This window comes from Pleurodeles waltl, chromosome 12 (genome assembly GCF_031143425.1).
Source record: "Pleurodeles waltl isolate 20211129_DDA chromosome 12, aPleWal1.hap1.20221129, whole genome shotgun sequence".
In the NCBI taxonomy this organism is placed as follows: domain Eukaryota; kingdom Metazoa; phylum Chordata; class Amphibia; order Caudata; family Salamandridae; genus Pleurodeles; species Pleurodeles waltl.
Genome location: NC_090451.1, coordinates 637,531,325 through 637,555,378, shown reverse-complemented (window position 1 = coordinate 637,555,378; position 24,054 = coordinate 637,531,325). Strand labels below are relative to the sequence as shown.

Here is a 24,054-nt window from a genome sequence, read left to right as displayed (position 1 = left end):
ATCCTAATTACAGTGCTGTTTTGCCAAGACGCGCCATGTTGCGAATATACCCACTTTAAGCCTGCCGTGGATATTTTTTGCAGTTTTATTTAGCGCAGACTTGGCCTAGGTCAAAGAAACCAGATTACTTTACATATTTGTTTACATAGGCACAGGGAGATCAGGTGATGTGCCCAGAATCACGGGATATTGAGCGAGGAGCGGAGATCGGGATTCGAATCTGGTGCCCCGAATCCAACGCCGGCAGCTCTAGCCCCTAGTCCACGTGCCCTCACATTTGCAGTGTAGCGTATGGGGGGTCGGACTGTGAAAGACAATAGGACCGCGCACCAATTTAAAAGTGGCCCCCATTAGTTACTTAGATTGCAAAAAAAAGTGGCCTGTGTTTGTGAATCGTTTTTTTCTTTTAAGTTGTAAAGATACCCTGTGTAGAGGTGGTTTACCAGGTTAGGGCAAATAAGTGCATTGTGCTTGCTGAAGGTAATGTTTGTGGTATTATCAGAGGAATCAAAAGTAAACAAGCGTTGGCAAAGCCAAAAGGTCATGCCAACACAAGAGCTATTGGCAATGTGTTTTGCCACATTGTACACCAGTGTGGCTGCTGTCCAGCATTGCTACAAGTTAGTGGCATGGAGTTTCAGAGTGTTGGGGGGGGAGTGGAGTGGAGTGGATCATATTGGACTGGAGCGGGGTGGATTGGATTGGCTTGGACTGGGGTGGATTGGATTCACTGAATAGGAGTGGGGTGGATTAGATTAGACTGGGGTGGACTGTATTGGGGTAGACTGCAGTAGAGGGAGTCAGATTGGGGTGGATTGAGGTGAAGTGGACTGGATTGGAGTGGGGTTGTCTGAACAGGGTTGGGTGGACTGGAGTAGAGTTTAGTGAATTGAAGTGAGGGGGTGGATTGGAGTTGGGTGGAATGGATTGGAGTGGGGTGGATCAAAATGGGGCGGGATGGATTGGATTGGGGTTGGTGGGCTGTAGTGGGCTGGATTGAATTGCAGTGGGGTATTGGAGTGGGGGTGTATTGGATTGGGTGGATGGAGTTCGGTGGATTGCATTGCGGTGGGGTGGATTGGAGTTGGGTGGGGTGGATGAATTGGATTGGAGTGGGATGGACTGAACTGGGATGGGATGGAATGGGGTAGACTGTTTTGAGGTGGGGTGGATTAGTTTGGGGTGGACTGGATTGGAGTGGGGCTGGTTGGATTTGACTGGAGTGCAGTAGACTGAACTGGGGAGGGGTGGATCTATCGATGGATTGGATTGCAGTGGGGTGGATTAGATTGGCGTGGGGTGGGGTGGATTGAATGGTATTGGAGTGGGGTGGGGTGGGCTGGCTGGATTGGATTGGAGAGCAGTGGATAGAACTGGGGTCGGATGATTTGGACTGGGGTAGAGTGGGGTGGTTTAGAGTAGAGTGGGTTGGACTGGAGTGGGGTGTGGTGGAGTGGAGTGGATTTAAATGAGGAGGGGTAGATTTGGTTGGGGTGAACTGGATTGGAGGCTGGTGGATTGGTTTGGGGTGGCGTGGGGTGAATTTGATTAGAGTGGGGTAGACTGCAGTGGGGTGGATCACATTGGGGTGGACTGGGATGGGGTGGATTGAAGTGAGGTGGATTAGATTGAGGGGATGGATTAGGGTGGGGTGGATTGGATTGAGTGTGGTAGATTGGACTGGGGTGGACGTGATAGGAGTGGACTGGACTGGGGTGAGGGGTGGTCTGGATTGGGGTGGGATGAATTGAAATGGAGTTGATTGGGCTGGAGTGGATTGGTTTGGGGTGGATTAATTGGAGAAGGGTGCACTGTATTGGAGTGGGATAGGTTAAGGTGGTTTGGAGTGGGGTGGATTGAACTGGAGTAGGGTGGATTAATGTGGACTGGATTGGAATTAAATGGGGCAGATTAAAGTGGATTGTATTGCAGTGTGATGGTTTGGGGTGGTGTGGGTGGGTTGGATTGGAGTAAGGTGGATTGGAGTAAGGTGGATTGGGTAGCAGTGGACCTGATACACGTTCAAAGATTCCATTATAGGTTCAGCGTTCTCCATCCCAACCCATCATGTCGCTTGCACAATGTCCATCTTCTAAACCCATGCAGAGTGAGGTGCCCCTCGGATCTACCATGGGGTATCCGAAGTGACATCAGGAGTATGGTTGTTTATTTCTGGTGAATAAGTGTTATTGGAAATGCATGGAGGTTCCTGTGTCTGTCCAGCATTTGATGTATCCAAGTTGGGTATGATTTTGCCTAGATATGGTGACAGGAATGAAACTCCTGGCTGCCTAATTCCACTGTCTAATCAGTGTCTCCATTTTTTAAAATGACACTGCGCGTTTATTTTCTACCTGGTCATGTATTTACACAAACACGTTTCCTTCTTTCTCTAGGTGAAAATGGTGACATAGCAGAGACGGGTTTGTTTACAGGCAGGCAGCAGCCACAGCAAACATCTGATTCAAGGTTTGAAACCCCAGTAGCCGAGGCTTCATCCCCGATGGACAAAATACTGACAAAACTGCAGCATCCGGGGATTCCGAACGTGATCTTCAATCATAATGGGCATTTTTATACTTCTATAACTCATCCCAGCGGTACTCGTTTTATCTGCATCAGAAGGATGAAAGGCTGAATTGTCCCGAGAGTATTTCGACATGCAAACTGCATATTAAACACTGATCCCCACATCAGGTACACAACCCACTTGGCAATCTGATCAGTCTACACCGGTCCTCTCAAAGGAAGCTGCAGGCAATCTGAGGACCTCCTGTGTTGGCGAAAAAGTTACCTGAGGGTTATGTTCCAGAGGAGGCAATTGAGTATTGGGGCAGTGTGCACCCACCGTATGAAGTAACACTGGTGACCGATTTGCCTTAATATTAATATGCACTGGAGTTTAAAAGGATCTCAGATTTAAAAACTTTTGCACACTTGGGTATACGAATAAAGTGTGATCTGCTCCCACGAATAGCAGCAGATCCCTGGTCACAGATTTGCGATCCTTTTTCAAAGGCATATTGCACTTAACCGCGTCTGAAAAAGTGCTGATGGCTGGATTTCTTTGTCATGAGTGGAAACAGGTTGCACTGAGGGAATGATGTCGGGGCATTCTTGCTAAGGTCAGATCCAGTTGGCAGGGGCACGCCTTTCCTGCAGGAAAGGCCGAAAGGAAGTGCAGCCTCGGTCAGTGCCATGGGGGATGGAGTAATGTGCCGTATAGCAGTGGGGGCAGAAATGCCCACTTTGGTATTTCTGCACAAACAGTCATAGGAGTTCTGAGGAAGCCATGTCGAGTGGTGGGCACCATTATGGACTGCAGTCTATTTTTTTAACTGTTGAATTGATTTGTAAAGCGTCGGTATGTGTCTTAGAGTTACTTCACAGCGCTAGATCTTTCAGAGTCAAGCTTGAGCATAGCCCTTCTTATACTGGGTCAGCAAAAACCGAGGCGACAAGTTCCTGTGATTGTTTCCTATGCATACGGTGCCAGCTTCCTAGGAGAAATATCCTACCTACAGGGGGCAGTCGTGTCCTCTGAATAAAGAGACAGTGCCCAGCGCCCACCGAGACGTCTGCCAAGTAGGAAACATCTCCCTAGAGGCTCGTCCTCAGATATCTTTTCAAAGACAGAACATTTGATTGATTTTTTAGATATGGGCGTATCAAATTCCACAAGGGTGCACCTAGAGTTCTCATGTATACCACTTCCGTGTAAATCTGGCTTGAATAATCAGATTTGCTTTGCAAGACTCACAGGCATGGTGCCAGGCATCGCAGGCCATCATCGCCCAAGCAAGCCCTTGGCCGTAGCAGATCTATCACTGAAAAACCATGCCTGTCTTTGCATAACAGGAGGGTACAGGCAGGTCTGCTGATGTTGTGCGTACTTTCTAATTAAACATTGAAAATTAAGTTTGCTTCTACATTTGTGTCTGTGGAGATTGTTTTGCCAGTGCGATTGGACCTTTTTCTGATGTATTATTTGTGCTAAAGAATACAGAGTCGAACTATTAATTTTTCGCAAACACCAATGTTCAGAAAATTGGATCAGTGGCCCACGCGCACTCCAATAAGCCCTTTGCCCAGCACACAGTACCCTGATCTTGATCAGCAGAACAGATGTATCTCTGTCGCTCGCGCTGTGTTAATTCATCCTACCAACCACCATAGATCAGATCGCTGCTCAAACGTTTTATTCACATCTTCACTCTTTGCACCGTGCCAGAATTCTGATCCATGTCACCAGCTCCATGTTGATTTAATCGCAATAGTATCTATCTCCCAGCTATTCACCTGATCCTGGCCCTTAGCATTCTTCTCAGCTCACCACAACCTGTACCTGTCTGCCAACCAAATAGCTCATCCCTTTCACTAGTTGTCCACAAAAATCATCACTACCTGTACTTCTCTGCCAACCAAATATCTCTTCCAGTAGCTCCATACTCATCACAATCTGCATCTATCTACCAAAGCAAATATCTTAGCTTATAACCAGGACCTGCCAACCAAAGATCTTGTTCATGCAACTAGCTCTCTACCTCATCTCATGATAAGCAGCATCTGTCTGCCAACCAAAGATCTTATCCTCATCACTAGTGCTACCCATCTCATCATAACCAGCACTTGTCTGCCAACCAGAGATCTTATCACCGCCACTAACACTACTCATCTCATCATAACCAGCACTTGTCTGCCAACCAGAGATCTTATCACCGCCACTAACACTACTCATCTCATCATAACCAGCACTTGTCTGCCACCAGAGATCTTATCACCGCCACTAGCTCTCTACTCATCTCATCATCACCAGCACTTGTCTGCGAACCAAAAATTTCATCCCCACCCCTATCTCTATACTCATCTCATTATAACCAACACTTGTCTGCCAACCAATGATCTCATCCCCATCACTAGCTCTCTACTCATCTCATCATAATTAGCATCCTTCAGCCAACCAAAGATCTCCTCCCTGCCACTAGTTCTCTACTCATCTCATCATAACTAGCACCATTCGGCCAACCAAAGATCTCACCCTCACAACTTGCTCTCTACTCATCTCATCATAACCAGCACCTGTCTGCCAACCAAAGATCTCATCCCCACCACTAGTTCTCTACTCATCTCATCATAACCAGAACCTGCCTACCAAAGATCTCATTCCAACTACTAGTTCCTACCCATCTCATCATAAGCAGCACCTCTCTGCCAACGAAAGATATGATCCCTGACAAATAGCTCTCGACTCCTCATCTCATCATAACCAACACCTGTCTGCCAACAAAAGATCGCATCTCTGCCACATAGCTCTCTTCTCATCTCATCATAACCAGCACCTCTGCCAAACAAAGATCCCATCCCTGCCACTACCTCTTTACTCTTTTCATCACAATCTCTACCCATCTGCCATCCAAATATCTCACCATAGCCACTGGGTTTGTACTAATCTCATCACAATCTTCACTGCTCTACAATGTTGCAGAACATTTGTTGAAAGGCTCTAGGTTCTTAGGTGATCAGGAATGTTGGAATGACTGAATTGTCTGTGATATCTGCCAAAATCCCAATTACGTTGATTGAATGTAGCCCAGAAATCATGTACAATGGAAACTCAGTTGGCTTTGCACAGTTCATTGGCACAATTTGAGATTTGAATGTCCTGTGCGTTTAATAGGATGATCATGCTGCATTGGCATACAATCTTTCTGTAAGCTTGACGGATCCCGGGCGTCTTAGTAATATCTGTCTTCTCACATTTATATTCTTTGCACATAAAAAGTTTTCCCCATGCGGTTCAGCTCCTCCTGGTATTGAAGATACTCGCACTGCAGCAAGTTCTGAAGAGCGGCTTGCCGCACCTGAGGGAAAGAAAAACAAACAAGTATGGATACAGGGGCATGCCATGGTGTAGTCGGGTTAAGAGACAAACCAGGTGCTGACCATTATGCAGAGACTTCCATAGCTCAATATCCATGCACGGATGAGCTAGACCTTGTTGGGGCCGGTCCAGTCTACAAGTTCTTTCTATGATCTGCCTGCTCTGGACAAGCATAGAGACTATACGGACATAACTGGGTCAACCTACTATGTAGTCATGCCTTGGTCTACCAAAATGTAGCCATGCCAGGTGTAGTGCACAACCTTTCCTCTTTGTAGCCATGCTTGCGGCTGCCCATTATGCAACAATCTGTGTGCCATCTTACTACTCTTTCATGTTAACATCTTCACAAAATGCAGCAATTACTTTGTCTATTAGTCCACTTCCTATCCTGCTACACTGGCATCAGCCCACTATGCTGCTCTGCCTATTTTGAATTGAAGCTGTGCAAGGGTTTATACTATGTGCAGTCATAACAGATCCACGCACAATGGAGCCAAGATATGGACCTGCCATTATGGAGCCATGTCAAGATCTGTTTGTAATTTACAAATTTGATCACTGGGAGGTGGAGCCTGTAGAACTTGCGTCTGATTTTATCACTATAGGTATGAATGGCTCTCACTGAGAACCATTAATGTGAATGAATGTCAGACTCTAATTCTGATAATTCACTGCTGTGACATAGTAATGGGGTGGGCGGGACAGATCTCTTAACTCACTGATGCTCCGTCACAACGGAATCTCAGGCTTCTCTGGCTGGGCCCTCTGAGAGACTGTCCTCTTTTGGTCAAAGCTGTGTTGCGGCTTCTATACCCCCTCCTCGCCCCCACAAGCCCCCTCCAACTTCTGTATCATTTAAGACACAGCATCCCAAGGATCTTCTCTGCTCTCAACCATGGATCCACATCTCAGCAGCCCCCCTTCTTGGCCACAGCGAGACTCATATCCCTGTCAGCTGCTGAACACCCAATACCCAACCAGCAACAGAATCCCCTCTGGCCTGTGCTACTCTGACAACACTACTGACCATTAATAACTCCTTGTTGACCAGTCCGACCTCTTTCTTCATATCCGTTCGGTGTCTCTTCTGCACTCTAGCGTCCACTCGAGCCTCGTCGTCCTCCCTCCAGGTCATGAGTTTGGTGAGTTCCTGGTTCCTGAAAGAAAGGACAACCATGTCACAGGGCATACACTTCACATTCCAAATCAGTGCCACCAATGACTCTCCATCCGGCCTTAGATCTTGGGCTGGGGACCTTACTTCCTCGGAATACACTGCAAAGTACCTTGCTATCAACCAGGATATTATTCTGAGTTCAAGCCATTGCAATATAGATTCTTAATGCAAATACCCATTTTTAAAACTTCCTTTTTCCTTGTTATTATAGAAATTTGTATAAGGCACAACAGTAACAAAATTGTCTCTTGGCACCTCATTAGAAGTGGTTGATATTAACAAACTCAAAGTTTGTCCTATTAATGAGGATTAGAACCCTGGGCATCCCTGTCTGGATTCACCCCTATCTGGGCACCGAAATCTCTACTGTCTGTGTGTTACTCACACTATCTTCCCATGGGGCAGTCGTGCAGTCCTTCAAGCTATGCTACCATCCTTTATGAACTCGTATACTGTTTAAAGAAGTGAAAGAAGGGAAAACATGTGGTTGAGAAAAATGCTTCAAAAGCTCAATTGAAAGAATGAATGGTGGTGGAGGAACATATAAGTTATTCAATCTCTCTGCTGTCTTCAACACCAATAACTGACCAGCTTTCACAGGAACAGCCTTGAAATGTATAACATGCCTTTTAGAGGATCACCAGCAGACTGTGACTCCCCTGCCACATCAATTGAAGTCTAAGGCTCTCAGTTGTGGTGTACTCAAGGTTTCACTCTGTCCCTACTCCTAGTTAACATCTATTTGCATTCTCTGACCAAACTGCTCCATCACGCGGTCACCCATTTTTATGTGTACAGATGATACCCAACCAATATTTGGTTGTGCCAAGTCAGCCAGTCCAGTTCTACCCACTGGTCTATACTCGACTGGCAGATGGCCAATAATTTGTCAAAACTTAATCTGTCGAAAACCAAACTTTTCCTGACTGAAATTGACGGCTTGGAACTTGATCCTCTCAATCGGCCATCTGTCAAGAGTCCTTTAATCATCTCAGCTACTTGAGCCCGAAATTTGGGCATTCAATATGATGCCGAATTTTCTTTGAATAACTATTCAAGTGGCTATTAAGGACCTCGAGAACATTACTGCCCTTCAACGATAATCAGTTCCATGTACCTGCCATTAACTCACTGATTGAAATTAAACTAGATTTCGGCAATTCCATATACATAACTGCCCCAGAAATGCTTCTGTCCCAACTGCAGTTGGTGCAAAATCATCACGTATCTAGCAAATTATTCACATATTCCCCCTGCATTGCAGCAGTTGCACTGACTACCAATCAAACAAGGGGATCATATTTAAAGAAATAAGAACTGTCCACAGAGCTATCCACTAAATATCACACGATTTTTTACAGCCAGAGAGTCTAAAGGTTCTTGGTGTGCCCCCAGTCGTGCTCTCCGGTCTTCTCATCAGTACTTGTTAACAATGCCTGGATTTCAAAACTTCTCTGTGGCGGCCACAAAGACCTGGAATTCCCCGACTCTACTTCTTTGTTTGCAATCTGACCTAGTTCAGTTCAGAAAACGTTTGAAAGCTTATTTATTAACAGTTCCTCTGTGAGTCAATGTGCAATTTCTCTTGGAGTAAAGCCAAGATGTTTGGCGTATATGCACTTTTTGAATAGCCTCAGACAGACCATATATTTCAGAACACCTTCTGATAGACACAAAGCAGAGAGAGATGAATTTCCAAATAATGAATTTGGAAAGCACGTTGTAGAGAAGGGCAAGCATCAACCCATTCAACCAAGAAAACTCTTGCTTGCCGACATTTCGTTTTAAATAATCTAGAGGTACATTTGACTGAAAAATGCATTGGAATTTTAATATTACTAGTCCATGATCGAAGCAATGTTAATCAATCAGCGACTGACTCCCTTGTCATCACTGAGACTTGAGGATTATGAAAGTGGCAGATGGTTAGTTTGCCACTAGCTCATCCAATGTCCACCAAATCTCATCTGATTATCTTCTGGTTACCTTCATTACAGCTGCATAATTTGTGCTGTTGGTTGCGCGTAGTGGGCGACGACACTCATTTTTTGAGACCTGGACTTATTTTTCAACAACCAACTTTGACCCATACCAAGCTCGAAAACTAGTGCCAACAGGAGAAAGAAGGGGTGAAAATAAACCCACAAAAGTGAGATTAAGAAACAGGAAGTGTAGGGCGGTAGAAGAAAGAAGCAATAAGTTAAATCAAGATTATGCAGTCTTAGTATTCAACAGTCCTATCTTTCAGCAGTGGTGGCTTGACTCCTAAGGGAAAAAAATGGAGCTCCTGCAAGTGTGTGTGTTTTAAAAAAAAACTTAAGCACGGATTATACCACTGCAACTTTTCCTCAATACCTTTGTTCAAAACTTGAGGGTGACACAGCGCCTGAGTGTGGCAGCTTCCTTATTTACAACACAAACATAGAGTTCAATTTCTCCCCAAGGGGGTACATATTGGGACATCCCTTCTCCCACAGTTCCCTATAAGCCAAACCCAAATAAATAGCTGGCGCTTAAGTCTGAGAAGCAGGGTCGCACTTGGGAACCAAAAGCAACTCTGTCAAAAATGCTCAAACCAGGGTCCTCCCTTCCGTTCCTCATGCGCTCTCTCGCTACCATCCATTCACTCTCCCTCTCCTTCTCCCATCTCTCTGATCGCTTTCTCTCTCGATCCATCCCTCTCTTCTCCTCTTTCTCTCTGTCTTGAAGATTCCTGCTGCCGTTAAGTTTACGGAGATGGGGAAAGTGTCAGAAGCACCAGCAGTGCCAAGGGGCTTCCCTCTCCTTCAGCTGCAGCCCACCAGGGAAATGCCTGGTGGAATAAAAGGCAAGTCCAGCCTTGCTGAGAAGCTCAATTAAGATGAGGGAAAGTAGGCCTCTGTGTGATAAACAGTACCAGGAGGTAAATCAGAGCACCACCACTCCATCTGTCGTGGTTCACCCAGCAGTACACAGAGACTTTGAACTTAGAAACGCCGCCGGATGAAATACTGCAAGAGATCAATCTATATTAACGTACTAACAGATTTTATAGCAACTGCATGTACAATGGCCTGGACAAAACCTAAAGAAATGCTTCTTCGTCTTGCAGGACCAGAAGCTGCAGAGCATTCTGACCTACATGCCGTGCATGGCCACTCTTTTGCGCTATATCCATTACTCACCCATCCTTCTGATCAAATACCCAGGGACGGCATTTGGTAATGGAGTCATTGCCTGCCCTTAAGCCAACACAATGGTCTGATGTACCCATCCGTTTTTAAAAAACAGTAGTTTCGTGCTCCTTAGCACTGCACCAAATAAAGCAGAGAATAGGAAGAACACAATTAATCGGGTCTGCCCAGGACAATGAGAACTTTCCTCTCGACATCCAAAAAACATTGAGTAAGGATAACCATGTACTGATTGAGATGAAAATCAGGCACCATCTTAGGCACAAATAAGAGCAAAGGCTCTGAAATAAAATATCCTAAAGGCACAACTAGCTACTTCCGATAGAATGAAGTATGCTGCATTACAGGCAGCTCCAAAATATTGACGAAGGACGAAGTTGCTGAATTTAGGCTGAATGTTAGGATTTTGAACTGGTGATGCAATCTCTCACTGCAACTTTAAAAAAACTGCTGATGTAGCCGCTTTCTGTCCATTGTAGGTGAATAGATGAGGATATAGTACAGATAAATAAAGGAAATTGATCAATGATATCTCAGAAAAGGACATTAATTAATTGTTAGAAAGTCACTGGTTTATTACATACACCATTACTAGGTACTCGGGTAACCAATCTAGTGATGAAAGCCGCCCACTCATCGCAGTCTCTTACAGCTGAGATTATATGAGCCCCTGAGTTTGGTGTCACAGTCAAAGGAAAAAAAAGTTTTAATTCTATATTGTTTCTAGTCGGATATTCAATGTACGTACACAGCTTTGCTCCCTTCCTCCAAACAAAAATAGAAAGCAGTCTCTCCCAAAGTCATTTGCAGTGCTTGAGACGCTCTTCAAATGCTTGTTTTCTGCATAGACCCTTCTACATAGTATTTTGGCACTTGGTACAGAATCAATTTGAAAGTTGTTTGGATTTTTTAAAAATCTGAAAACTTGTGGCATACTTCAGGAATACAACCTCCTCATCTCTGCTACCGCAAGTTTTGTTTCCCGAACTCGGATTGCTTTCTTGTTTATTTTGGCGCATGACAAACACGACTTCGAGTCGTTGCCTGAACCAAGACACCACAAACAGTCATCGTGTGGATCTGTAACGACATCTGTTGGTTACAAGTCATACACAGGTTTAAACCCCGATGGTTTAGGTGACAATCTGCACTCAGAAAGTAATTTCAAGTAGAAAGTTAGCAAACAATAGACCAGTAACAGTTGAAGCTCCCAATCCACGTCAGTTAGCTCAGAAAGAAGGGAACTGATGCAAGCGAGCAGGTGACATGTATATACAGATAGTGATGTTACACATAGAGCCACACGAGAAACTATGACGTCGAACAATGCCACCTGTCGATGCTGGAGGATATTAGTGTGCAAAAGTTTCTGGATCCAGTCTGATGCCTGGAGGTATTCAAAAGGTGAGAAACCTGCAGTTAGAAGTCTCTTTCAGAAAATGTCTTACCAAATCTTGGAGGATAGGGTGACTTTATGAGCCTCTCCATCATTAACTGGCACAGGAGTCACCAACCAAAAAAGGCATGCCTTGAGAGAAGATGAAGGGCAGCATCAATCAAATAGAAGGATGTCATTTCTAAATGTTTATTAAGTCAGATAAAGTGTAAGGGGATAGTCTTTGGTTGAAATGAACTAGTTCTCAGTCCATACCCATCCACGGCGCTTATAGGTTTAGAATGAGCTTTCTGCAGCATTGGCATGTGCATTTTACAGGGGTATTTGAAATCCACAAATTGTGTTTAATGTTTTTTCTGTTTAAAAAAAGAAATTATACATCTATCTTAAAAATGGTTCTTCCTCCTTTGGGATCTATTTGAACTACTGCAATTTTCCTCCTTTGGAACAGGAGTATGCTTCTTGATAAATCAAAAAATGGTGGATGTATGTCATTTGTGATTCGTGGGATTTTTATGCATACAGGATGGTTATTTCTTTCTCTTGTGCCAGAGTCTCTCATCTTGTGGTTTCATTCCTTAATTTGAATATTTAAACCTGGCATCAATAAAGCTATCCGTGTCTTAATAACTAAAAATAACATTTATGGTAACAACATCATGCCATTCAGAACAAGGTTAGAAATTTAATGGCACAACACCATGTATGGTGTCAGCAAAGATAAAGTTTGGAAAAAATCAGCTTTCTTGATTCCCTGAGGATACTCAGGCTTGTAGGGGCAGTCCTTCATATAATGCCCTTAATCTCTCTTATAATTATGGTCGGTATCTATGCACCATTGTTCTTTCTCTTCTGTAGACGAAGGACCTCGTGCCTCAATTCCCACTGGCTCTAAGGAAGAGCCATGGTGACAAGATCACACCATATCTGATAAACTTGATTGGAGGAGAGGAAGAAAGCTCCTTTTACTTTTTCATCTAACATCTCTCACAAAGATACTGATCAATGTAAAGAACCAAAACCATGTGGCTCGGATACGTCTTAAATCTGGAGGGCGTTAACAAAGCCCTTCATGAGCAACCTGTAAACTACTGAAGCCATCTTAGTTTGGGGCCACAATGTATCGGCTGGCTAACTGATTGAAACTGATCCCTTATACAGAAGACCTGAACTCTAATAACAGAAGACTGTAGTAACAGGTGTATAAAATGTCTGCAGTGAGATTGTCAAACGATAACACAAAGCATATTATTTTCAAATGATGAACTGGCCAACAGAGCAGGGTCACAACTTACATTTAAAAACATAATTGAGATTGCATCCAGATATAATGACAAACAGCAGAGAATTGTCAGTTACAGTGATCTGAAACTTGTTCTCAACGCACTCCCAAAAAGAATTTCAGGAAGTGCCATAGGAATCTGAGTACTAGAGGGTAAAGGAACAACGAAGGTCGGGATACTACCAATGTGAAGACGCATGCTGTACATGGTATAAGCCTGAATGACTGCGGTTTTAACTTTAACTGGATTTTTTTTATTTTCCTAGCTAGAGTAGCATACGATTGAGCTTCTTTCAGACTCTTGCAAGGCTAACATGCGCACAGTAATAGTGTCCTGCTTGGACCACTGTAATTTCCTTTGTTTAGGACTTCCCCACCATTTGCTCTCTATGCTCCAGTTTGTTAGGAACACAGATGCACAACTTGTGTAGGGCTGAAATGTCAAGCAAAAGGAGGGACAAGTGTGAATGAAGATGACTTGACACTGCAAGAAAAAAGGACATAGAATGCACCCAGACAATTAGAAAGAAAGATTTAGAAAGAAATGGTTATACACTAGAGCAAGGTAGGGCAGATAATTGACTGCATATAATAATATTCCTAAGGAAAAGACAATGAGTACAAAAAGATACAAAGTCAATAGTAAAGTCTTGTAAGTCCAAACAAGGGGCCATATGTACTAAAGCGTTTTCCCATAGACACAGAATGGGTAAAATCCTTTGGTACATCTGGCCCAAGAGCTCATATTCCAGTCAATAGTTCAGGATACACAAATGACAACAGTGATGGGTTCAGTAAAGATGATGGAACCTGATAAAGAGGAAAACTTCTGCAAAACAAAATATATTCTAAAAAATGGGCAAAGGGCTTGATGATGACAAGGAAAACATGTGAAGAAAACTTAAATCTACATAAATTCCAGATCAGGCATGGAATACACGCAAATTAGGGTAAGCCCTAACACACAGCCAATATGCACAATATACAAAGAAGAAGCTGTGCAAACATTTGAAGCCAATATCAAAGTATATGAATTTCTTTCTTTTTTTTACATTCATGTTGTTAATATTCAAGCACAAAATTAATCAATGAATCGGTTCTTAACCACAGCACCTGTGTTCAGATACTTCAAAGTGTCAGTTATTCAGGGCAACACAGTTACTCACCGGGAATGGGGTATAGGTCTACTGTAAAAGAATGCTCTATATGGGAGTAGTTTTTCTTTCAACAGGTAAAGATAGATAGCTGTAGAGAGTGCGAATAAATGTTGGGAAAGGCATCTGTACTTTGTAAGTATGTGATCCAAGTCTTTCCATCAGGTTCTATAAATAAGAATAGTGACAAATGGTGCATATGGTGAAAAATGGGAATGGGCCAGTATTTGCCTGTCTATGCGAAGATCTCGGCAACAGCCCGGGACTTTTGGCCGACTTTCCCAGACGCACCGCAGCCCTCCGATACACTGGTGATGCTACTGAACATGGCAGAAGGATGTAGGATGGTTTCTAATATCTACAAAGCCGACATTCCAATTGGGACGCTCTAAGGTCAGGCCATATGGGAGGGTGTGCTGGGGGATCCAATGTCCCTGAAAGACTGGACACTGGTCCACGAGGGAGTGAAGCTGGTTAGCTCTAACGCCAGATTTAAATTATTACAATACAGCTATGTGCACCAAACTTACCTTTCTCCCAAGTCACTACATATTATACACAGTACCCATCGTGATTGTTGTTCACGATATTGAGGGACAGAGGACTTTCATCCACATGGTATGGTCCTGTACGATATTGATATTCTACTGGCAAATGGTGTTGAAGGGCATTAAAAGAGCCACGGGCGGACTATTCAGCTTACAATGAACCGGATACTGTATGGTCTGATCCCCTCCGCTTCTCATTAAAAAAAAGACCCAGTTGTACAAGAAACGGTCCCGAACACTGCTTCGCAGTCCATCAACAGAAGATTACGCTCTTCTTCTTACTAGGAGACCCATCATAAGAGCACCAGGTGGGGAGTAGTTACTGTTCGGGATTTATTGATCTGATAACATGAACAACGGCATTGTGCTGTTCATTTATGCATCAACTGGTTGTTATACTAACAGATTGCATCCTAAGAAAATTCAATAAAACTTTTTTTTTAAATGGTGCAATGACTAGTCACTTAGATGCTTAAATACATAAACAATTTTATAAAGCACAATTATCATATATGCAATAAACATGTTGTTCTTAATGTATTCAACACTTCAAAATCTTTCCGCATGTTGAAAGAGCCAGACCGTTTGAATATATTTTTGACATTTCAACCTTAACTGTCCTAAAAATGGATGAGGTCTTCATTAGGTTAGTGGTTTCAACAGTTTTGCCACCAATCTTAATGGCACCTCAGAAGTCAGTGGAAACAAAACATGACTCATAGAATCCATTTGTATTGAAAAATAAAGCCCACAAATCAGTAAGTTGGTGCTGCACAGCAGTTATGATGCATGGAGAACGTACACTTGTGCCGCTCAGCCTATAGAATAAAAGGGAATCTGATGTAAACATTTCAATAAACAATAACTCATGAAGTACACAAGCCTTTCCCACTTTATTGGCAACGCATAGAGTCACTTTTGATAGTTCCAACCAAAACTACTTTCTTGTAGAGCAGGCTTTTGTGATAAGCAGACACCTCAAAGGGTCACAACTGAGACAGGCACAAGATATGCATTATTTTTTGGGGTCACAAACAAGAGACATGAAAGATGCAAGATCAATAAGAGAACAAATAAATGCCTTACCATATATTGCAACTCACACCTGGCAGATACCTGGCATAAAGAGGAATGTCTTCTCCAGGTCAAGTCAGTTGTAGTGATGTTCTGCAACTTTATAGTTTGTCCTCTTTCTGGCCTTACGCAGCTACCCAGCCAGGGTCTATTCTTTAATATTTCTGAATTCTAAGTCCAGTTTAATGCCATCTGGCTTTAGAAAACTTACTGCAATGCCAGTAGAAGGCAGAATCCAGTGGGAGGACGCCAGACAAACATCGTTTTTAGATCTAACATCACCAGTGCAACCTGCCAATGTTTACAGTTAGGACACAAGAGTACATAGAAGCCAATGTTTCAGATTGCTATGTGTGACATTTTCACAATTTCAGCGTTATAATGAGTGATATTTCATCTAATACGAGTGACACTTTCTCGTGAGCAAAATCAAGCAATGTAGACGAGGGAAACAAATATCAGAAATGATATCCATTTGAGCAACACGCACACCGCTTGCGGTCTTTCCCCTTTAGCCACTTGATCCCTCTCCGCATCTTTCAGAAATCCTGTATCTGCACATCTTTTGTCATCTCCCTCCTCATCCTCACCTGCTTTGCAAAGCGCCCTGCTGCTGCATGCACTGCTTGTATGGCTCCCGTCACCATCACCCAAACACTTTCTCTTTCCTCACCTGTAAACACACAAGTTTCTTTTCATGCAATCAATATTTTGACATCTGTGTATTACTCCTTCACACACTTTCCTATCAAATAGAAATCATCATTGGCAGATATGTGAGCATCTCTCCGCAGAGAGGCCAAGGGTTGGATAGTCTACACACCTTGATTTGACCCACCGAGGAAAGTTCTCTATGCCTTCATCCCAAGCCGCACAGCTCTCTATCATGCCCTATCTTAAGCACTCCCCCGGAAGCTTTAACTAACCCAGACATCTGAGTGCACTGCAGTCATATCTGTTTCATGAAAGCACTACAGAAACACCATGATATGGAAAATGTGAATACTTTTAGGAAATGCAAGATAAAGTCAAATATGTTTTAAGGGTTTGGATTTCTTGATAATTCGTCACTCTGGGGCACCAAAGTTGCTAGGAGTGAAATGATGCATGTTCACTTCTCTTTCACACCAATCCCAATGCAGGAGTGCTCAGTTATGGTTCTATTACCTCACGTCAGCGCAGGTCTCTTGTCTTTTCCTGCTGAGAGGTTTGCACACCAGCTTTAGTGCAGGGTGGCAGGTCCCAGCAGAGGTGATCTGTCCGAGATCTGTCCCGGAGATAGCGCCGCGTACCCTGGCACACACGTACACAACAGCCTACAGGACTGCGCAGTGATGTCAGCATGAGCAGCACGAAAAACATTATGGAATTCAAACAACACCATTTGACAAATGCAAATTATGGAATGCAAGATAAGGTAAGAGTGACATTATTGCTGAATTAGGTTACCTAGAGGCAGGTTGCTGCTGGTGGATTCAGTTTCATTCAGGAGCAGGTTGCAAACATGGCGGTCAAAGTCTTTGACCTGCTGACTCTCCGAAATCCAGTGGGCGCGGAGGGGGCACCAGACCCCACTCATGTCACAGACCAGGTTGGATAAATAAACTGTAGTGGCGTCAGTTCAATCATGTGAAGGTGGGTGGGGTCAACGTGTAATAGTTTATTTTCTACGAAGGCCCCTCTGGCACAATAAGTTATCCGCAGCCAGATAAATGATACAGTGGCACATGTGTCTCTTTGAGGGTCGGGCCGGAGAGCACAATTTGTTTTTGCAGCTCAGTCCTGAAACAAAGTTCCTGACTGAAGTCTTAGACTTTTCATAGATCACCATGGCAACCAGTGAGTGCCTCAGTTGCAGTATATTAAGCTGTATATAGCACAGGAATTGCCCACGAAGGCTGCTTTCATTCAGCCAGGGAGCATCTCTCATTATCCCCCAGAGTGTCGGGTAGCCATGTAAATGCGTGACTAATGCATTTTAGTGCAGTGATGTGGCCACCAGCACTAAATTGCATTAGTCTCACCCCTGGTGCGTGGTACTTGGCAGGGCTGAGGATAGTGCAGTATTCAACTATCACCCCGAAGCAGCAGACCATATGGAAAAAGTAAGCTTATTCTCCTTTACATTTGGGCATTGCACGTCTATGAATTTCCAAAATGTAAATATGCAAATACAACATTTAAACATAGCGTGATTTTATATAGAATTTAAATGAGGTTTTTTGATATGGGCAGATTACTATGAATAGATGCGTTACATAAAACGCCTTTCAGAGAAATGTATTTAGAAGCACTATTTATCCTCCTTTAAGATATTAGGGCAATGCTATTTTACATCCAGCCCGGTCCTGAAAGAACGACAGTCTTTTATGTAAAGCTGCCTCCTCCTACGAAGTCAGTGTACCCAATCAGCATGCACACGACTAATGGAAAATGTAGTATGGGCACATCTTATACTTTAACTTTCACCTGGGCTGATATTTGAGGACACCAGAGCCTAGGAAAAATACACACACACATCATTACTCCCTCCCCCTTTAGATGTGTAATCAACAACTAACTGCAGATAAATATCTCAGCAAAACTCAAGTTACCTGTTGATGTCTCTCTCAGCGACAAAAATTTGTTGGGTTCTCTAAAGGGGAAGAAAGAGGAAGCCAATTAAAGAACGGCTTAGCAATTAAATAAATATAATTAAAAGTTGTTTGACTGTGCTTTTAACTGGAGGAAGGAAAAAAAGAGACTGATACTTTGAAAAACGTTTCTGACCCTGTATATTTTCTACAATCCAGATACTTCTGATTATAAGTGAAAAAAATGTAAGGAAAAAAGCTTGGTAATTACTCATCCATAATGTAAACACCAAAATCGATGTGCCCACTTTTTATAGCAAAACTAGTGAGTGGTGCTAGCCATTGCAGCAAATAAATGTGTGACCCTTTTGTAGGAAGCAGGCTCTGTACATACTAAAGCAAAGTAAGGTATAGTGTGCACAGTGTCCAATGGACCCCTAGAGGCTTTACAGAGAGAGGCTGAAGTAGATAGTACTAATGCTCTATTAGTGGTAGTGTGGTCAAGCAGTTAGGCTTATCAGAGGGTAGTGTGAAGCATTTGTTGCACACACACAGTAAAGAAATTAGGCAAACACTCAATGACTAACTTCAGGCCAATGTTTTATGTATCAAAAATAAACTTTGTTACTTTATCTCTAGAACCAAAAGGATCTTTGTTGCAGGTAAATACACTTTCAAGAATTATCACTTTTGAGTATCAAATGCAGTTTTTTTTAGAATTCACAGATAAAACAATTTACAGGTAATACTTTTCAGTTTCAAAAGTGGACACAGTGCAATGTCTCACAGAAAGCAATGCAAACCTAGGGGAGGAAAAGGAACAACACAATTTGCAGGTAAGTACTTAACTTATGATCCCAGTCTTCAAGGGTTAAGGTGTCCACAGGGCAAAGTTCAGGAAGACACTAAGGGTGCACCACCAAGACGTGGCCGGCCGGGTGCTGATGGTGATAGGGGCGCTCAAAAAGAAACTACTTATAGGTAAGTAAGTACCTGTGCCTTCAGGGCACAAACCTAGGGGGGGTTAGATCAGCACAGGGAAGGGGGGGGGGCACAGGTCAGCATCAAACACACCCTCTGCGGCACAGGTGCGACTGGGTGCAGGGTGCAAACACAGCATCGGGCGTCCAATGCTCTTTAATAAGGGAACCCCGGGGGTCACAAAGATGCTGCATGCATGGTCCAGGGAGTCGACTGAAGAAAACCAACTGCTGGACAGGTAAGTAGAGAGCCCACCAGACGCTGCTGGACTGTCAGTTGGGTTCCCCAAGGCCAGGGGGCTGCAGGGGTACCTTTAGGCATCGGGAAATCGGAACTGGAGCCGGTCTTGGGTGGGGGGTAATTATCCCACCCTCCTCACCCAGGGTTCCATTTCAGAAGTTTAAAAAACAACTTATAAAAATAAAAGATATTTAAAGCAGAATGTTATATTATTAGAACATTAAGATAGAGCTATGAATGTAGTTTATTTCTCATGTAACAATTTGTGCTTGTATCAGATCTTGGCAAAATTCTGAAACTGGATTATGTTGTTTTGGATGTTCACTTCTTGTTTCAAGTTCAAGTTCGTTTCTTGTCATTTTATCAGCCTAAAAGAGGAAGAGTGCTGTTGATAAGGGAGTATATACTGTAGTTTGGTTCTGGAGTGGAATGTTTTACTTTGTGATGCATTTGTATTCCTTCAAGGGCTGCATGTTGGGGCAGCAATAAAGGATTTATGCATAATGATAGCCTTGGTTGTCTTTAATGAAATCAAGATTTTCTGTGCATGGTAATTGAAGAATCGTAATTCTCAGCTGCAATATGTAGGTTTCCCCATAGCGTGATAAAGGAGAATGGAATACCTCCTTCCTGCTAACAGTGGTGCACACTGAATGTACCTCTTACCCAGCTGAGCCTTGTGCTCCGCAGGCAAAACATCTACGATAACATGAAACCCCTTTAGTTGATCTAAAATGTTGAAGCCACGGAGGAAAAAGACAGGGTTATTCAAGGGAAAGTAATGAATGCGTGGGAAAGATGTCTGTACAGTGCAGTAAATTTCACTGTTGCTACCTCAGTTAATGATATACTTTCTCTATTTGCCTTTTCCTATCATTTATATGCAAATTCCAAATAGTTCTTTACATTTGTCTTACTCCTATTGTTGCACTCTCCACATTCCAAGTACTTTTCAGATTGTTTAACAGCTATCCCCACTCTGCTTCAGTCTCCTTTACTGAACTCCAAAAGTGGAATACCTGCTTTCACAATTCCACCGAGAATATTAAAACTACTTTTAATAAAAACGTTTTTTGCACTTAAAATGTGCGCTTGTGCAAGCATTCAAATATAATGCCACATTGAAAAAAAGGTTGAGTTGTTTACTTACCTATGCAAGCTAAATACTAGTTTAGTTTTTGTACACCAAATGATTATACAGTTACTTATGCTCTGTGGGTTTTAATTTATTGCAGTTGTTGGATGTACAGTGTTATGTAGTTTAGACACACTTAATGCCAGATAGTTTACACTCATTTAATTTTGAATTTCACGCATTTAATTTTGCACACTTAACATGTTGGTTAACTTATCACGCCCCTGGAGTCTGTTTCTTTTACTTGGTGCAAAAATGTTGGCTTTATATTTATCAACTGCAAATGCAGAGAACGTCTTGCATTCTAAATAATAGGGTGCTTTTGTTTACCTAAATAAGTGCCCACCGACTTAAGGGATACGCTGGGATTTACGTGTAAGCTTATCTTCTGACTTTATATCTTCAGGGATCACGCGGTTGCAAACCAAATCGTTCCTTTTACTAATCACTGTCTGTAAGCCTAACTGGAGCATTTGAAATAAACAAGGACGTAATGCAGGGGACTGGGAAATGCTATAAACAGGACTACTAGCATGCAAACGGAAAAAATGGATGGGTGACCTACTCACCAGTGGACCTGGAAAACATGACACTGCAACACCATATCAAACGATATATATGTATCTGGTGTTTGATGATGTGAACGTATGTGGTTTTTGTCGATTAAAAGATTTGTTAAGGCGGTCGTGACCACGGCCACTCATTTCTTATTACAAAAAAAAATAATTGAAGCCCCAAAGTAATTTGCTCTGATCCGGTTTCCGTGACATGCGACGTTATTTCCTGCCATGTTTTAACCGGCCCAAAGTGCCTGTGATGCTATCAGTATGCAAACCAGTGGTTTAGAAACCCGAACCTCTCCACGCCTTTCAGTCACAGAAAACTGGCAATTACGTGTGGGCACCGCGGCACATCCCAGCTCTCCCTCTCACCTTGTTAAAGTTCTTCTGGGCCTGCTGGACTTTGGAGTGGCCGGACTTGTCAGCAGACATGGTGGAAAGGTCGGTGGCACGTGTCTGGTTGGAGAGGTTCCGGGTGGGTCTGGGAATTAAAATGTCTGCCCCTCTCTTCTCTATCCTCGGTGTGCCGTTGTTTCGAAGTCTACAGACCTTTCTCGTCTTTCTTCTCCCCCCACACCTCTGAGACCTTACCTGCGACCGCGTTCAGTTATGCAGGTCCATGTCCCTTTGCTCCAGACACTTATCTCCGTTTCCTCATCTGATTCTCGCCCCTTCCGCTGTCACTCGTCTTCCTCCTCTTACGCTGCTTGTTCTATTCCTCCTCTTTCACTCTTGCTGTCCCCGTGCAATCATTTTCTCCTCTGCCCTTTATCCTCCACTCCACACTTCACTTTTACTCGTCCCTCTGCCTCTGCCTTGCTGCGCTTCTCTTGCCTCTGACCGACTCAAAACTCCCTTTCCTGCGCTCCCACCCAAGATCAGTAATAAGCAGTGATTTGTAAATCATCAGAGTTTCGCTCGTCACCATGGTCACCGACCAGCGGCGCCTAATTTTTACACAATTGGCTGTGGCGGCTGTCCGTTTTAGTTACTCCCGCCCACGTGGAACTCCGCCTCCTAATTACGTCATGGCGGCGGCCATTTTAAAACAGCAATACCCAAGCCAAGCGCACTGGGACGTTCCAGCTGTTTTATTTCGCTGATGTCAACAGGGGCTGCAGAATATCCTAAGAATCGTGTGCGAGTGAAAATTACTGTTGCACCAACATTTTGTTTACAACCAACAGAGGCGTCGCTTGGTCAGTAAAATTGCGGTGGGCAGGGTGAGCTTCGGATTTTCCGACAATCAGGCTAGCACAGTGTTTTACACACATTCTACGACAAGCAGGGTGCATGAGAGGGGACCAATGGGCAATGAAGAAGGAGAGGAAATGGCAGGAGTACTAAGAGATTTTTATTTGGTAACATAACAATTCTTTGAGGACTTTAAAAAATGAAGGGTAGAGAGTGCGTGTGTGCATTTTTGTATATGTGTACACAGATATTCCCAGTGAAATCCAACAGACGTCTCACCATACCAGACTGAAAGCACTTGTACCCAAATATTTAACAGAAAATACATTGTGTGTGGGGGGGGGGGAAAGCATCAATCAGTAACTCAAAGACACATTACTTCATCATTAAATTTATTGAACTTGTTTGATGAATGTATCAAGTCGCTCCTCAAATGCGATAGGTTCACCAACATTTGAATTGAATTAGAGATTCAAAATGTATTTAATCTATGTGACTTCATCAGTTCTCTACATTTTCTTTATGACTTCTTTCACACCTTTACCAGCAAGACTTTTGAGATACCTGACAATCATTCTGTTATCAGTCTCTTCAAGTGCAACAATTAAATCTTTATATGTCTCTATCTAAGTAGTCCATCTAGTGCCAATATTTTGCTTTTTGGCATTATCAAAAGGTGGTGGTTTCAGGAAAATGGCAGCCTAGTAGACCAGTGTGGAATGTACTGACGTTGAGGGTAGCATGCTCTCTGACACTGGTGATCATAGTTATGCCAACATTCAAGGTCCTCTGAGTTGATGGCCTCAAAATCATCGTTAGCATTACTTTGGATTATAGCTTCTTTCTTAGCTGCCATCTTAAAAATTTCACCATTCCAAATGTCACTTTCAGCTCTTTATTCTTTTAAGACCTATGAAGTTATTCTGAGCCCCACTCAGCAACTTTGTAGGACAACCGCTTCAGGTATGGACAGCTCTGTAAGAACAACCCTGGGCAATCCTCCTTTAACCACACCACAGAGTGCTGCAATATGATGACTTTCTTTAGTGGATTCCGTAAGTTATTTATTTCTTCTTTTCTAAACGTCATTTTGTACTTCTTGACACCTCTGCCTTGCAGTGAGTCTGTTTGCAGTGTTCTTTGGCAAGTTATGATTTTCTTGCATAGCAGTGCAGTACCTTTATGTATGGCCTGACCAGCAGGTTCTTGGCCAATGAGGTTTAGATTTGCAATGCTTTCGCTGAAGTTGCGCTTTGACTCTACACGCATGAAGTGCCGATTTCATACAGCAACACACATGGCACTCACAAGCAGTTTGCTTGGACCATGGCAAACTCTCTTAGAGAGCATGATCTTTCTTCGTGTTACTTATCCCCTATCTGGTCACTAGCTGTAGCATCCTCCACAGCCTGGGTACCTGTCAATGGCTATGCCACACATGGAGCTGATTATTACACGTCTTTATTCTTCTGCGTGTAATGTAACTGCAAACTCAGCATTCTAAACCAAGCTTTCATTGCATTCTGCTCTTATACTTATGTGGTGCTTCTAGTCTGTTTGGGGCAAAAATGGTTCCATAATGAAACTCACAAAACACTACAATATCCACATACATAAAAAGGCAAAAAATAAATAGCACTTTTAGAGCTCTTGTAATTATTACTCACTAATAAGCAAAGTAAA

The 24,054-nt window shown here is 43.1% G+C and overlaps 1 protein-coding gene across 1 annotated transcript; it reads right to left on the bottom strand.

Annotated features, from left to right (window-relative positions):
• Positions 1-5,618: 5,618 nt before the first annotated feature.
• CFAP141 (cilia and flagella associated protein 141) lies at positions 5,619-22,089 on the bottom strand. The gene is made up of 4 exons (XM_069218141.1): positions 21,550-22,089; positions 18,283-18,323; positions 6,912-7,041; positions 5,619-5,861 (listed from the first exon to the last, which is right to left on the bottom strand). Exons 1-4 carry the CDS (start codon positions 21,607-21,609, stop codon positions 5,760-5,762), a joined length of 333 nt encoding a protein of 110 aa, XP_069074242.1. The 5' UTR covers positions 21,610-22,089; the 3' UTR covers positions 5,619-5,759.
• Between the last annotated feature and the right edge of the window lie 1,965 nt (positions 22,090-24,054).

What these genes read in the sequence shown, in the direction of transcription:
- CFAP141 (XM_069218141.1), bottom strand. Translation starts at nt 21,609, where the DNA reads ATGTCTGCTGACAAGTCCGGCCACTCCAAAGTCCAGCAGGCCCAGAAG. An exon ending in GCTGAGAGAGACATCAACAG is followed by an intron (nt 7,042 to 18,282) that starts GTAACTTGAGTT and finishes CCTTTCTTTCAG; the next exon opens with GAACCAGGAACTCACCAAAC. An exon ending in TCAACAAGGAGTTATTAATG is followed by an intron (nt 5,862 to 6,911) that starts GTCAGTAGTGTT and finishes TCTTTCCCTCAG; the next exon opens with GTGCGGCAAGCCGCTCTTCA.